Source organism: Ursus arctos, unplaced genomic scaffold (genome assembly GCF_023065955.2).
Source record: "Ursus arctos isolate Adak ecotype North America unplaced genomic scaffold, UrsArc2.0 scaffold_7, whole genome shotgun sequence".
In the NCBI taxonomy this organism is placed as follows: Eukaryota; Metazoa; Chordata; class Mammalia; order Carnivora; family Ursidae; genus Ursus; species Ursus arctos.
Genome location: NW_026623089.1, coordinates 13,915,290 through 13,930,626, shown reverse-complemented (window position 1 = coordinate 13,930,626; position 15,337 = coordinate 13,915,290). Strand labels below are relative to the sequence as shown.

The following is a 15,337-nucleotide window of genomic DNA, read 5'->3' as shown; positions in this document are numbered from 1 at the left end:
CAGATCAGCCTTCCTGCAGAAACAGGGAGACAGTGAACGAATGGGTCTACGGAGAAGATGCTGTGCGCACAAGGATACAGAAAGCTCCAAGTGCTTTCAAGCTCTAGGTCAAAGACCCGGGAAGTGCTGAAGATAATAGTAGCAGAACACAGAGTCATTTACATTTGCATTTGTTTATTTATCCTGCTTGAATGTCGCTTGAGAGTCACACAAAGAATTCTTTGGTACAAAGAACATGATAACGTGCTATTGATAAATGTTGTGCAGTATCCAAGCCTACACACAAAGTCTGGCTGTCTAGACCTCCCAAGTCAAGAATCTGTTGTTTTAAGTTACTTTTCTAAGAAATGGTTCGTACTGTTAGTTATCAGTTAATCCGTTTATTGCTCTCAATTAACTGGAAACTGTCTTCACAGAAGTGACTTCCTTCTTTGAATGCAACCATGCCCGAAGTCATCGCTTCTATACTGAAAGCGTTCTCAATCCTGAAGCATTTATTGCTTATCCTTGTAGATCCTACAAATCTTTCAAAGCCGTAAGTAAAGTGTTTTGCAGTGGAATGTCATTAGCAAGTCATTTTTTGAACCATGATCAGCCAACTAAAAATTAGTGCTTTGAGTATGTGGCAAAAAAATGCATCTGCCATTTTGGGAAATAATAGATTCTTTCTCTATACGGAGTACTGAACAGTAGCTGGATTGCTGAAGGGCTTAAATAACTAAACCAACTATTTGTATTCTGGTTGTTTCAGCTCTTTTGAAGATTATATCCAGTGTTGCGTTTGGGGCCATTTGTTATGCAGTAATTAGATGCTACTGTGTAACAGGCACAAGTCCGGGCCGAATTTTTCTGTGTATATATTTTAAATGTCATCTTCAAAGATGCCCCGAAAAGGCTGAACCAATCAATAGCTACAACCAAACATATTACTATTTACTTGGAACGTGAAAATTATTTTATTAAAATTTAATTATTTATACAGAGCCTAACTAAGGCACAGATAGCTCACAGGAGTTCCGCACAGATCAATAAGGGACAAAATACCAAATCTGATTTTGCTTGAGTCATAAAACGCACGGTGCCAGATCTGAGCTAAATGTATTTTTCATTTGGTTATCACTATGAAAAGGAGAAAGAAAATCTATTTTGTAGTGGGAAGTGGAAAGATTTTCTTTCTTATGCTTCAGAGACCTAATTCCCTGTTTCATCAGGGTAGAAAATGTGAGGTTTCCAGCTGGAGTTTATTGTTAAGTAACAGCACTTGGTGCGTAAGTGCAGTGCTGGGACAGGAATAAGCCGCTTCCGTCCTCTTAAACAGAGCAAGGTGACTGGATGCCCTCTGGCCACCTTCTCCGTCTCCCGAGCCAGTTGTTCTTACTCACGGCACGCCCTGGTGAACTGCTGTGCTCGGGAAGCTTGCCAGCCAAACCCTGGCCTTTCCCCAATAACCAATGCTGCCTCCTCCTTCTTCCAGCCCCAGATGCTGCTCTGAGTGGCTAAAGGGATCTTGGCACTGACTATACTGAAGGCAGGTGGAAGAGGCCCTCAGAGTCACAGTATAGTCAGAGATAATGGGCTACAGTCTGCGAGATGGGCGAAGCGAGGCTCCTGTGCCACATGGATGCTAATTATGGCTACAAACTAGAGAACATCGTGTCAATTTCCTTGACATGTTTTATTGTGTTTCTCCCCAAACAGTCATAAAAAGGAAGTGAAATGAAATAAATAGAACAGAACAGAATGGAATAAAACAAAACAAAACAAAATAAAATAAAACAAAACAAAACAAAATAAAATAAAATAAAATAAAAAGTAAATAAAATAAAATGAAGGAGGAATTGTAGTACCAGGCTGTCTGGTTCACATCCTTGCTCCCTCACTTACTCAACACGCATCATTGGACAAATTCTTTAACTGCTCTGCCCTTTGGTTTCCTCATCTGTTAGCTAGGGAGGCTAAAAGCACTGTAATAATAAAAAGGCCTGTGAGGATTAATTAGTTAAATGCAGATAAAGTGCTTAAAAAGTGCCTGGCATGTGGTAAGCCCTTAATAAATATGAGCCCTTTTATTATTGTTACAAGTTTGCTTCATTAAACATAGTTTTACATGGAATGTTTTACTATAATCCTAGCCTAAATGTCCATGGTTTATAAATCTGAAATTTCAAAACCTAAAATAACAAATATTCAAACACTGCTACCCAGATTTTTTTTTAAGTTAACACTTTATTAGTTTTGCTTTAGATTTTAAAATGTAAAAGATATGGGGTGCCTGGGTGGCTCAGTCAGTGAAGCGTCTGCTTCGGCTCAGGTCATGATCCCGGGGTCCTGGGATCGAACCCCACTTCAGGCTCCCTGCTCAGTGGGGAGCCTGCTTCTCCCTCTCCTTCTGCCTGCCGCTCTGCCTACTTGTGCTCTCTCTAGCTCTCTGTCAAATAAATAAATAAAATCTTTAAAAAATAAAAATTTAAAAAAAGAATAAAATGTACAGATAAAATTTGATTCCCTTTTATTCCCTTAACACCCTCCCCTGAGGCAGGGCTTGTAGTGAATCCTGCATGTATCAGATAAATAGTATTACACTGTATCTTTCTGGATTTGCTTTTTTTCTTGTTAAATTTTATAAATTTGAGAGCTACATTGATATATGTAGATCTAATGTGTTTATTTTATAGGAATCGGTCACAATTTATTTCTTCATTCCCTTACTAACAGCATTTTGGTTGTTTCCAGCGTTTGTTATTAAAAGCAGTTCTGCGGTAAACACTCCTGTGTGTCTGCTAGTGTGCTTGTGGGGAAGCTTCATTATAGGGCGTAGTACAAGTGAAATTGTCAAAGCCTAAGTGCATTTGTCTTTTTTTAAAAGATTGTTTTTCTTTATTTGAGAGAGAGAGTGAAAGCAGGAGCGGAGGGAGAAGGACAAGCAGAGCCCCACGCGGGGCTTGATCCCACCCCGAGATCATGACCTGAGCTGAAATCAGGAGTCGGACGCTTAACGGACTGAGCCACCCAGGGCCCCACATTTCTGTCTCTGTTAGACGTTACCAGATTGCTGTCTGCAACATCCCTCAATTTACATTCCCGTCAGGAGCAAATGAGAATCCCACACTTGTCTTCACCACTACTTGATGTTGCAACTTGTTTTAATTTTTGCAAATCTGTTGAGTATGAAATTGTGTGTTGTATTCATTAGCACATTCCTGACAACTAGTGAGATTGAGCAGCTTTTTACATAGTTACCAACTATCTGATTTTCCTCTTCCGGGGATTATCTATTCATAGCATTTACTCATTTTTCTAATAGACCATTTTTTCCCCCTCAGTTGTTTTTGTTTTATTTTGTTTGTTTTTGAAGACAGGGTGGCCTATTAGGCAACTTAGCCATTTTTAAATGCATACGCTTTATTTAAATTTCAAAGATTTATTATAGTTTAATAATGTATCAAGAGTTTGTTGAGGGGCGCCTGGGTGGCGCAGTCCTTAAGCATCTGCCTTTGGCTCAGGGCGTGATCCCGGCGTTCTGGGATCGAGCCCCACATCAGGCTCCTCCGCTAGGAGCCTGCTTCTTCCTCTCCCACTCCCCCTGCTTGTGTTCCCTCTCTCACTGGCTGTCTCTCTCTGTCAAATAAATAAATAAAATCTTTAAAAAAAAAAAAGTTTGTTGAAAGTCAACATTTCTAATTATATTTCTAACCTACCTCTTATTTTCTGTCACCAGGGAAATTGCTTCCGTTGTCCCAAAGAAGGTTGCCCAACAATGGGTCATTTTGCTGATAGATTTCACTTCAAAAATATGCAGCCTAATAGATCATATTATTTTTTAAACACAGGGTCTCTTTCCCCATTTGCCCGTAAGTATTGTAGCTCAGTTTTATTGTAATGCTTTAAGGTACTTATCTTTAAAAATTCAACAGTTTTTACTGAGTGTCTACTAGATAACTGGGCACTGGGCCAGACTCTGAGGATATAGTGAGGAGCAATACAGGGAGTTTAGACTAGTGGGGAGTTTCGACTAGTGGGGAGTTTCAATCCTGGGTAATAAATGTTGTGCTAAGAGACGTGCAAAGGAAGGTCTTCTAGAACCAAGTCAGTGGAGCTTTCTGAGGGAAGGTCATTTCTGAGCAGACTCCTGGAAGATGAGTCAGAGGGAGAAGGAATGGGGGCATTCCAAGTAGAAGGAACAGCGTGGGTCGGTGCCTGGAGGTGAGAGAGATTGAGAGAAAGAAGAACCCCCTGCCGGGACTGTGGAGACCAGGAGGAGAGAAATATGAGATGAGGCAGGAGAAGTAAATTAAGGCAAATAATGAAATGGTGAGCCACGTGGTGAGTTCGGACTTTATGAGCTCCTGGGAAGCCACCAAAAGGTGTTAAGATTATCAGACTGGTTTCTTAAAAAGTTGTTCTTGTTGCTGCATGGATTAGAGGGAGACAAGATGGAGGCAGAATGACCTGTTAGGACAAGTGTTGCCTCACCACAGGGAAGGTGAGGGATGTTAATTAACCTTATAATGCTAATTATTTCACAATATATCATTATATGTATGTCAAGGTGTACGCGTCCACAGTGTTTATGTCTCAATAAAGCTGGACAGAAAGGTGGGAGATGGGGAGAGAGTACGGAGATGGGTGGGAGGTAGAAGCAAAATGGAACCTGGTGAATGGATGTGAGGGATGCCAAAAGTGGAGAAGTCAAGGATGATTGTGGCTCACTGGACGTTGTTCCATTCACTGACCTTGATGACACAGGAAGAAAGGCTGGCTTGGAGGAGATTGATGGGTTCAGTTTCTAACTTACCAGGTTTTTCAAAGCCTTGGGACGTGGGGGGGTGTGCACCCACAAGGCCGTCAGAGATACGGGCTACCGATGTGATGTACAGTTAACGATTTAGAGATAAACCTGCATGTAGACAGCCGTCAGGGCTGTGGAGGCGGATGACGGAATTAGCCAAGAAAAGTGTGTCAGATGAGAAGAAAGAGAGCAGAGAAAGAGAACCTGCAAAGGAGACCGAGGAAGGTCTCAGTCTCTTTCAGAGAGAGAAGGTAAACCAGCGTGGAGGGCGGTAAGAGGAGCCAGTGAAAGACAGTGAGGAAGGGAGGACGGAGCCACTGCAGCAAATATGCTGACAGGTCAGATGAAACAGTCCCCAGGGCTCATGGGATAGAGCGCTGGTGCCGTCACTGGGAGCCCGGGGAGAGGGGCTTCCGTGCAGAGGTGGCAGTGGGTGGGCTGAGGAGGGAGGAACTCTGGCAACAATTAACTCAGGAATTGGAAATTCTCTCTGGAGATTTTTTTCCCCTTCCAGACGTTTTTCAAACAATTGTAGGAAGAACTGCATTTTTTTTTCAATGTGTTATTAAACATACAGCAATTTCAGAATTCACAATGAAAGATCTGTTTCGTTCCAGATTTTTTAAAAGTGACACTTGGCCACTTGCAAGGGATTTGCCCTGTTGGCAGGCTCTGTGCTGCCCCAGACCTGGGCTAACTGGGCTTTCTGAGTGCGGAGCCCCACGGGAGAGGAAGGGACAACTCAGTTCACCTCCCATTCTAAAAGACACAGACCCTCTTGCCTGCTAGGCTTTCTAGATTTATTCTGGGTTAGTTGCCAAACCATGGCCAATAAAAACCTGGCCGTGCAAAGTATACATGCTGCAGAATACAAATGTAATAGTCGGAGGAACACACACTTCCACTTTGAAAAGTCATAAAAATGCCTGGAAAATTAAAGAATTTTCTTTAAAGAATATCATGACACTATTTACTTTCACAAAATGAACTCATGTACATGTATATGTATTTTTAAATGTGGTTTTTTACCAGATTCACTCAAGCTATATAAAGTTGCTTTTTCGTGAACACAAGCAGCCTCGTTCAAGGCTGAAAGTTGTGTTCACGTCAAAGTGCCCAGGAGGTCATGCTTTTCTTGTGTTTTCACCTCTTCATTTTCGTTCTTTTTTTTTTTTTTTTTTTAATTTCCAGGTTGGAGTCACAAATTATCTGTCAAACTTGATGGAAACAACGTCACTCAAGGGACCCTGTTTCTCCGTGTAGGTGGAACAACTGGGGACACGGAGGAGTTTGTGATGGCCAGGTAGGCAAGGGCCAAGGACGAGGAAGCGGCAGGTGGCACAGTGCTGGGCACTTACTCAGACTGGCTCAGTCAGCAGCTCGGGCTTTTCCGACAGCGGAATGCTTCAGGCTGTCATGACATATTTGACGTTTCTTTTCACTTCCGGCTTTCCAGATGTAAAATAGAAATCATAGGATCTATTGTCTCTGCAGTTCCACCTACAAACAGAAAAGGTCAGAAAGTGATAGCATAAAATTATAGCTGTAGATCGTTAAGGCAAGTGGACAATAAACGAGAGTTATTGTTAATCTGGCCCATTAACATTATACGAATTCACATGTGTTTCGGTTTGTATAGATTCAAATTACTTATGGAATAAGACATATATGTAAATGGCCAGATTTCTAATAAGCTGTGTGAGTAGCACACACAGATATAGGACACGTGTTGAAATAGTCAAAGGTGGGAATGATTCAGCAGAGACGTTCACTGTGTACCTTTGGCTAAAGTCCCTTTTATCTTGAGTTTCCTTTAACCTTTTCTTCGGTCAGCCTTAGCATTTTCGTATTAGAGATTTCACTTACGTTGTTTAATTCTGTAATCCATTTCTGAATTAAGGTTATGCACACTAATTGGATGCTACCATTTTGCAAACCAATGAATGGATTAGATTTTTGCCTCTTTGCTTTCCATCATCTTCAAAGAGTGGGCAGAGGCATGAAAAACAAGAGATTTCTGTGGTTATTTTGTCAGTCGAAGAATGCATCAGATTAATCCTTCTGGCCGTGTGTGCACATCATCGTGCCTCAGTGCACCTGCCTGCAACTATGGGTTTGGTCTGTGATCCGCTGGACCCCGGTGAATGCACAGGCCCAGCCCACCTTTCCAGCCCCATCTCCCACCATCTGGTGTGTTCATCTTTAGCGCAGCCAGATTACCGTGATTACACTACCCTGCATTGACTAGATCCCACCTTTTCCTCTCTTCCCAACTTCACTCATGCTGTTCCTCTGTTCCAAATACCCTTCCCTGTCTTAACATACGTCATTTGCACGTGTTCTTTGTGTCTCCATTAAGCTCGTTCTCTGAGAGCAGTTCCCTACGATCGATTGTGTGCTGGAGGCTCTGAGGCTCACTATTGCCTAAGGCTGGGCAGTTAGAGCCCTGCAGGAAGGCCTCTGACCTGGGGCAGGTGGGAACAAATAAAAATTCATAAGAATATTTGGGGGCGCCTGGGTGGCTCAGTTGGTTGAGCGTCTGGCTCTCGGTTTTGGCTCCGGTCATGATCTCAGGGTCTTGAGGTGGAGCCCCACGTGGGGCTCTGTGCTCAGCAGGGAGTCTGTTTGAGATTCTTTTCCCTCTGCCCCTCGCCCTCACTCACCCTAGAGCCCGCATGCATGCGCACTCTCTCAAATAAATAAATAAGATCTTTTAAAAATGGTAAAATATTTTGACATGTCTGCATTTCTTTTCCAAATATCTAAGGAAGCCGTTCGTCATCTTGTCTCATAGCCACCAATCCTGTTAAGAATGATTCAGGATCTCTAGTTCACAGCAGATGTCCCATCTTGAAATGAAGTCAGATAAATGCATCTGCACGCTCTCTATTCCTATTTTTCAGTCAAGCATCAAGAGTCTGGTCCCTCCCTGTGGATTATATCTCAGTCACGTGGGCTTCTAATGACACCGTTATGAAGGTCTACACAGTAGATTTACTGAGTGAAGGTGGATCAGGGAGCAGCAGGGAGATTCTCCCTAAGAAAGCTGGAAGAAAAGTTGCCTTCTGGTAATGAAAGCAGTTAATTCTATATGGAATAGAGTAAGACAGGCCCTAGGAATAGCAACATTCATTCATTCACTCAGCAGACAGGTAAATGCCCACGGTGTGCCAGGGATTGCTCGGATTGCTAAGAATCCAGCCACCGGTCCTGTCCTTGTGGAGCTTTTCTTCCAGGGAGAGGAGACAGACAATACATGAACGATGGAAGAAGGAAACAGCAGGAAGAGGGAAATCACATCTGGTCTAATTTGGGCTTGGAAAGGGTGTGCCTTGTGCCCCAAGATAATCCACTTCTCTCTGCTCTGGTGGCATGCTCACCAAAACATCTTTTGATGACTAGTTTGGTCACATGGTTCTTTTCATGCAGATAAAGAAGTGACCAGGGAGAGAGTTGGAGGACATTTTGATTAATAAAAAGAAAGCATTTCCCCCTTGGGAATAGAGAGATCAGTTTTCTGTGAATTTAGCTCCTCATTGAAAGTTTGTTCATTTCCTGGTGTCATAAAATCTGGTTTCTGAGACTAGGAAGCCAAGACCAGACCTTCCGTTATGGAGATCTGGTCAAGATAACGCCTCTCTAGGCATTCCCCAACATCGACTAGTCAAGCTTCCCATTTACCTCACCCTTCCTCTCAAGCTTCAGAACGCGGCTATTCCAAGATGCTGATTGACGGAAACGAAAAGAATACATCTGTAAGCAAATGTCGGCGGATGCAACTCTCTCTTTCATGGTACCCACGCGTGGCTTCAGTGCAGCATCGAGAAGACCCAGTGTGAGCTTATGAGTCTTATTTTTCTGTTTACAGTGGAACACTTAAGCCAGGAATGACTTACACAAAATTAATTGATGCAGACATTAATGTTGGAAATGTAACAAATATGGAGTTCATGTGGAAGGAACATTTGTTTGGGCCTTCTCAGAATAAGCTGGGAGCAGAAGTGGTGACAGATATATCTGGAAAATATGGGTACGAGTAAGTATTACTTTTTCCCTTGTATTTTCAAACAGAGTTTCAATGTTTAATGGTATTTGAAACCTACATGTAACTTGAAATTTGCAACTTGTATAAAAATTTGTACATCTTGAAATTTTATTATTAAAGAAATGGAAACTTATTTAAGAAATGAACATTGTATTTGCAAAACTGTTTATAAAATAATAATTACTCATTAAATTAGATCTACCATGTCTCTTTTTCCCCCTAAAATCATTTTAATATCCTTTTTTTTCCCCCTTAAAATTTTTCAGATCTACCTTCTGTAGCCAGGACATTATGGGACCCAGTATTGCCCAGATCCTGAAACCATGCTAATTTCAGATACAGTCTTGATGGATTTATTTATTGGGAGCAGTGAAAGAAAGAATCTCCTTCTGGTTGTTATCTGAACCAAACCTGGCCTTCGTGAGTGAGATAGAAAAGTACCGTTGTTGCTATTTTCTATATAGAATGTTTTTCTCCTTGATAAACTTTGTAGGTGCCTTAAAAACAGACGGAGTCCTAGGACAGAGTATAGTACGGTAATCTGTAGGAATCTGGGTATCACTGCCAGAATAAAGCTGTGTTGGAATTCCCCTGAATGAGAGGAAGTGATGCCGAAGTGTCGTGGTATAAATTCACTACGCAGAAGTGACACTCTGTCTGGTTGAATATTTGAAGTACATTTTGAGTATGTCCAGGTAGAATAAGCATTGTTCTAGAATGATTTAAAGAATATTTATTACATTGTTAAATCTTGGTAAGACAAATTATGGCTATAATTCATGATATGTAGATGATAATCCCATGGGTTGGTATGTCTATGTATTAATAATGGAAACCAATGAGAGTACATTAGTATTTCCAAGGTGTTCCATGGTCTTCAGGTGTGTGTGAAGTAAAAGATTCAGGGGCTTGTCTGTGATACGTCCAACAGTTAGCAATAGGCCCTGAGGATCAGCCCCTTCTCTAGAAGCCCCATTGCAAATTTGCAATTAGCCTAAAGGGAGCATTTCATTTGTAAAGCACTTGACTACCCTTTGTGTTTGCAATAATGATCCTGTAATATTTAAGTATGTCAATTTTTTAAAACTTTGCTTCAATTTTTTGTAATTCAGTTGTCCTTACCCAGTGCAAATCAAAGATGACTATTTTTATCTGCTCTGTTTTCTAATGGGTTTAGTGTTTAGCCCACAGCACTGGACTATAAGTGTTGTTGAAAAGAAATGATGACAGCTCCTCTGCAGAAGTTTTCTTGATTCTCCTTGGTGCCTTGCTGCCAAGTGAACCTCAGGAAGAGGCCCCTGGGTATACTTACACTTGTGCTGGGGCAGATAGCAGAGAACCAAGTAGCGTGTCTCTTTCCCATTGTGCAAGTGGGAGATACAAGACTGACTGGAGCATGAGACTCAACAGAAGGAGGAAAGGAGATGAGGACACATTTGGCACGATCTGGCTGATTGTCTACTCTCTGGTGGGCATGTCAACCCAAGGCCTAGGCCAACCCGGAACAGGGTGGCCATGAGCAGCAACTTGGGACGGTCTGAGTCTCTGAGTCCTACTAACAGTGTGGCAGCCCAGCACTGCTCGGCAGTCTGGCGGTGGAGTCGGCCGCATGCCTCTGGGGGCAGGACACCTTCCCTTGCCAGCAGCTGTCCTGACCCTGCACTGTTCTCTGCTCAGCCTTTCTTTCTTTCTTTTCTTTTCTTTTTTTTTTTTTAAAGGGCTTGGCCATCAGCAGGAAGGATTATGGATCAAGTAGCAGCATTAGGCTCTGTGAGTGTGGCCTGCCTCTTTGCCCAAGAGGCCTCTTGGCTGGCTCTTTCTAAGCTTGAAAAGACAAATGGGAGTCAATTAACTTCTGGCAACCTATTTTAATAAAACACCAACTTTCTGTTCCATAGATCTTACTATTGTCCTTTTTTTCCCTTGCATTATGAGAATGTTGTGAGGATGAAAGTGTGCATGGTCTATCTAGGCAAAGCGACTCTGAAAGTTTAGAATGACATTGTTTTCCATGTGTATGACATTGTTTTCCAAGTCTATTGTTTCCTCGGAAAGCACTAAAAAATGACCCCCTTTCTCTCTGAGTGCCCTGCATTATGGTTACTTAGTATTTTGAACCAGCAGATACTGGGGCAAGGACTGATAGGAAGTTCTGCTCCTTGAATGGACTGCCATTAATGCTGCAGAGTGACTGCCAGTCTAGTGAGCCATCCCTCACTGCCATTAATTCACCCATACCTTGTCATCATATCACCCCAAATGCTCACCTCCAAACCTGTTTGGTTTTACTGTACTTCTTCCCATTTACACTTCAAATTGTTAAACATAACTACAATATCCATTTTATAAAGATTAACAATAATCTTTTTTTTTTTAAGTAGGCTTCATGCCCAGCATGGAGCCCAACGCAGGGCCTGAACTCACGACCCTGAGATCAAGACCTGAGCTGAGATCAACACTCAGACGCTTAACTGAGCCACCAAGTCACCCCAACAATAATCTTTTTTAAATAAACTTCTGGTTAACTGAAAAAATTAACAGGAATTCCTCAATATCATCTTACATTGAGGTGGTTTTGAAATTTCCAAGATTGCCTGAAAAATGTCTTTTGGCAGTGAGTTTGTTTAAACTGGGAGCCAAGCAGAATCCATACGCCGCCTCTGATCGACTTGTCCCTCAGTCTCTGTTCACCTGTAACAGCTCCTCCTTCCCCTTCTTGCACACCAGTTATTAAATAGACCAGGTCACGCATCCTGGAAATTTTCTCTCCTTCAACTGCTGGAACCCACTTGGTATCATTTCACACATTTGTCCGTCCCGTGCATTTCCTGTAAACCAGTTCTGAGGCTGGGAGACGTGAGGAGGCTCAGGTTCCTCTGTGCCGGGTAGTGGGGAATGAGCCCCTGGCAGCTCTCTCGTGCTTGCTTGCTCGTGCTTTCTCTCTTTCTTTTAAATAACAGTGTATAGTATTAGCACCTTCTAAAGTGGAAAGGGCTATACCAATGAGAGTTGTGGGTAGAAGAGAGTAATAATGGATGGCTTGGACTCTGGATACTAACACACCAGGCTAAGAGGAGAAAGTGCCCGAAGAGGAGTTTGCTCGCAAGAGTTTGTGCTCTGGGAAGAGTGGAGGAGGGGCAAATGGCCGTGTGAAGATCCGGTTATGGGAGAGGCATTGAACTCTGTGCTCCGTCTGGGGCAGAAGGAGGTAGACAATAAGGGTCCTACAAAGCTAAGGAAGATTAGCTACCCGGCTGAGTTGTGTGACTCTCTCCCCAGGCTCCTCCGATCTGAGCGATCAGAGCGGATAATAGGAATTACCCTGCTTACTAGAGCCCTCGGGGTTTGTTGACTCTGCAAATGTCCAGAACAAGCCCCGGGGCCTCAGGAACAGAACCGTATGCCAAGTTACTGTTTCCCAGCCTCTTAAAACCTCAGCTCATGTTAGATAAACATAAAAATCTCATGTAAAAATACTTCCTCATGTCTCTTTACTCCTCCACTTGGGAAAAATCAATCTTTTTTCATATACTTTCTGACTAAAAAGATTTTGTAAACCTTTGCTTTCTGTAGATCGTGTAATAAAAATGATAGGTGTGTTATGCTTTTTTCCCCCCAAATACATACTTATAACACCAGATGGGCTTCTTTATTTTACACGTACGTCTCTAAAAGTTCTGCTGTAAATGATTTAAGTGTTAGGAGAATGGAGTTTCTACGAGATTTCATTCCAGTAGGAGAGGCTGAATGTCTGTGTCAACTGAGCCAAAGATTTGGGGCCAACGTTTTCTTCCTTGGGCAGCCTATTTTCTATATTTGCGTCTTGCAAATATTTCCCTTGCCCTAGTCACGTACTTTTCCTTTCTTTTCATAGGCTTTTCTTTCCTTCATTCTTTGAGCAAACATTTCCTGGGTTATCCTCCTCTTTTCCTCCTGAGCCAGGCATTGTGTGAAGTAATGAGGTTTTATGTAAAACACGAGATAGCCCCTGCTCCTGCGCTCTGCCCAGCACCCAGGAGGACATGGGAAAGGAGATCCTTGCTTAGAACCCATCATGGCAAGCACTGGGATCGAAGCAGGCACAGAGAGAGAGAAGCAAATACTTCCTTTCTCATCTTCTTCACCCTCTGCTCATTGATCTCGTGTGGAAGTGATAACAGTAGACAGAAATCAGTCAGCTTTCATTTCTGAAATCTGTGGTCACCACATACGTTGTTACAAGTGATTCCATTCTGGAATTCGGTGTAATTTATGTTCACACTAGCTAAGATCCCGGAGAAATTGAACTGGAATTTCGCCCATCCACACACACACACATCTATCCGTCAAGGATCTGTTGAGTGAGCGCTGTGGCCAGAGGGGCAATCATTTCCTTGAGGGTCCCAGGCAGAGGGAGCAGAGGCCATGCCCAGTAGAGTTAGGATGACACCACCCAGAGGGTGACTAACACACTCACATCGGGCTCATCTCTGACCCACGTTCGTGGCCTGGAGTCAATGACAGAACGATTCCCGTTGATCATGAAAACAGATGGAATTACCAAGCTTCAGTCCGTCGTTTCTCAACAACCACAGGAAACCTCACACTTAAAAGAGTTTAAGATTCGAGATGTGTGCGTGTGTGGCGGAAGAGAATGCCACTTGTACACTCATCGCTCAAAGCAGTAGGCTCCACTTCTGCACAGGGTTCGTTGAGGTCAGACTCTCAAGCTCTTTGTTTAAGCAAGAGCTCCATCCAAATCATTATTGCACGTGCAAGTGTAAGAAAAGGGAAGTTTAGGGACTCCCTTCTGGCTTAAAAATGAAAAGGCATGCATATTTATAGCTTCTGGAGAACAGAAACGAATTTCAATTTTACGAAGTCTACCAACGAGAATTGGACTTTTCCAGGACGAGAATTGCTTTCCCAGGATACAGCATCATTACCTAATTCCAGGTGTCACTACGTTGTTATTACACGCAGTGCCATTTGCTTTTTCTCGGAAGCTGAAGGGAAGATGCAGCACTACCATATGACAGACGTTTCTCACACCAGCACCGACAAAGGCCCTTGGATTTCCAAGACCAGAAACTGGTCATCCCAGAGAGAAGGACACCAGCCCAAGGAGTCCAAAACACACAGCATGGAAAAGCAAAATGCAGAAGACAAATGGAATATGGGACACACTATTTCATACCAACAGTGCAAGATGATGTTTTCTGAAATCTCAGAAACAGAAGTTTATTCCTTTTTGAACTTTCAGAATATTTTAAAATTTAACATAGACAATAGAGCATGGAATTGTGAATTTGAGGATCTCAGGTCTCATCCTGGTCACAGAATCAATTAATGACATGGACTAGGGTAAGTGACTTCCCCTCTTCAGGCCTCAGTGTGTCCACCTGTAAAACAAAGACAACATTTATGATTTCTGAGATTGCTTTCTCGTTCTGATACCCTGTCTACTAGGTGATGGTTTGTATACATAAATGAGTGAATAGATGGGTGAATCAATAAAAAAAAATAAAATGTGTATTTTCTTGTGTGGTCATAACTCTCCCCAACCATATAAACCCCTAATTAGGTATTTATACATTTTTATGATGTACACTGATTGTACACAATACATTCATGTGTTTCTGAAGTTTGATTTGTCTTTTTATTGTGGAAAGCCTTGCTTGCTTGGTCTAATATGTTTATTAGAGTGCCCTCTAGTGGAAGAGCGAGCATATTGTGTCATCCAGAGCCGGCTTAAGGATCAACAAACCACAGCATCATGTACATTTTTAGGGACTCAGACCTTTGCCTGTGTGCAGTGAAACTTTCAGCTCTCAAGATCTTAATATTTTACTCGGCTAAAATTTTGGTTTGGAGCCAATCTTGAAATTTAAGAATAACAGCATGTGAAAAGGTAGCATAGTATTAAAAGCGAAACAAACAAAAACCCGATTGTTGTTCTTGGAGTACTAACAGTGTGTATCGCACTCTACAAACACGGAGCCCATTTTACCGTCTTCACCAGATGCATGACTTGCAATCAGGAAAGACAGAGAAGCTTGAGGACCCGTACTCTGCCGGAGTACTGGGAATCGTCCCTAACACATGTTCTGGGTGGGACAGGGACTATCCCTGTGGAACGGGGCACGTGAGCACTAAGTGTGATGGAGACACTCGGACTTCACAGAATGTCTAGGGTGTGGGAGCAGAAAGGGCACACGTGGGTATTCTTCAGCGTCTGTCATAAGGTTACAGAAGAACTTAAAGGTCTTACCCACTAGCCTGTGTTTCGATGTAATTGCTGTGTAGTAATCAATAAAGATATTTCTCTCCAGAGACTGAACTTTCCCCTTGATTGAACAGCAACCATCCGAGTGTGAGGAGAGCATTTAAGCTTTGTCGACAAACCAATTTAACACAATTAACTGGTAGGTTTTGTTTTTTAAAAAAATGACAAGAGTGTTTTAGTCAAGCAACCCAGTTGATTTTTTAACAGAATTTCACCAGCTATTGATTTCAATTTAATC

General features: G+C 42.4%; 1 protein-coding gene across 1 annotated transcript in view; it reads left to right on the top strand.

The window, feature by feature from the left end:
• PNLIPRP3 (pancreatic lipase related protein 3) overlaps positions 1 to 10,505 on the top strand; it is a 35,112-nt gene extending 24,607 nt beyond the window's left edge. Inside the window, exons 8-12 of the mRNA XM_026493656.3 lie at positions 417 to 535; positions 3,719 to 3,851; positions 5,981 to 6,092; positions 8,658 to 8,825; positions 9,101 to 10,505. Coding sequence (XP_026349441.2) covers positions 417 to 535; positions 3,719 to 3,851; positions 5,981 to 6,092; positions 8,658 to 8,825; positions 9,101 to 9,164 — 596 coding nt within the window. The 3' untranslated portion in view covers positions 9,165 to 10,505. The remainder of the gene's footprint in view (positions 1 to 416; positions 536 to 3,718; positions 3,852 to 5,980; positions 6,093 to 8,657; positions 8,826 to 9,100) is intronic.
• Positions 10,506 to 15,337: the final 4,832 nt, after the last annotated feature.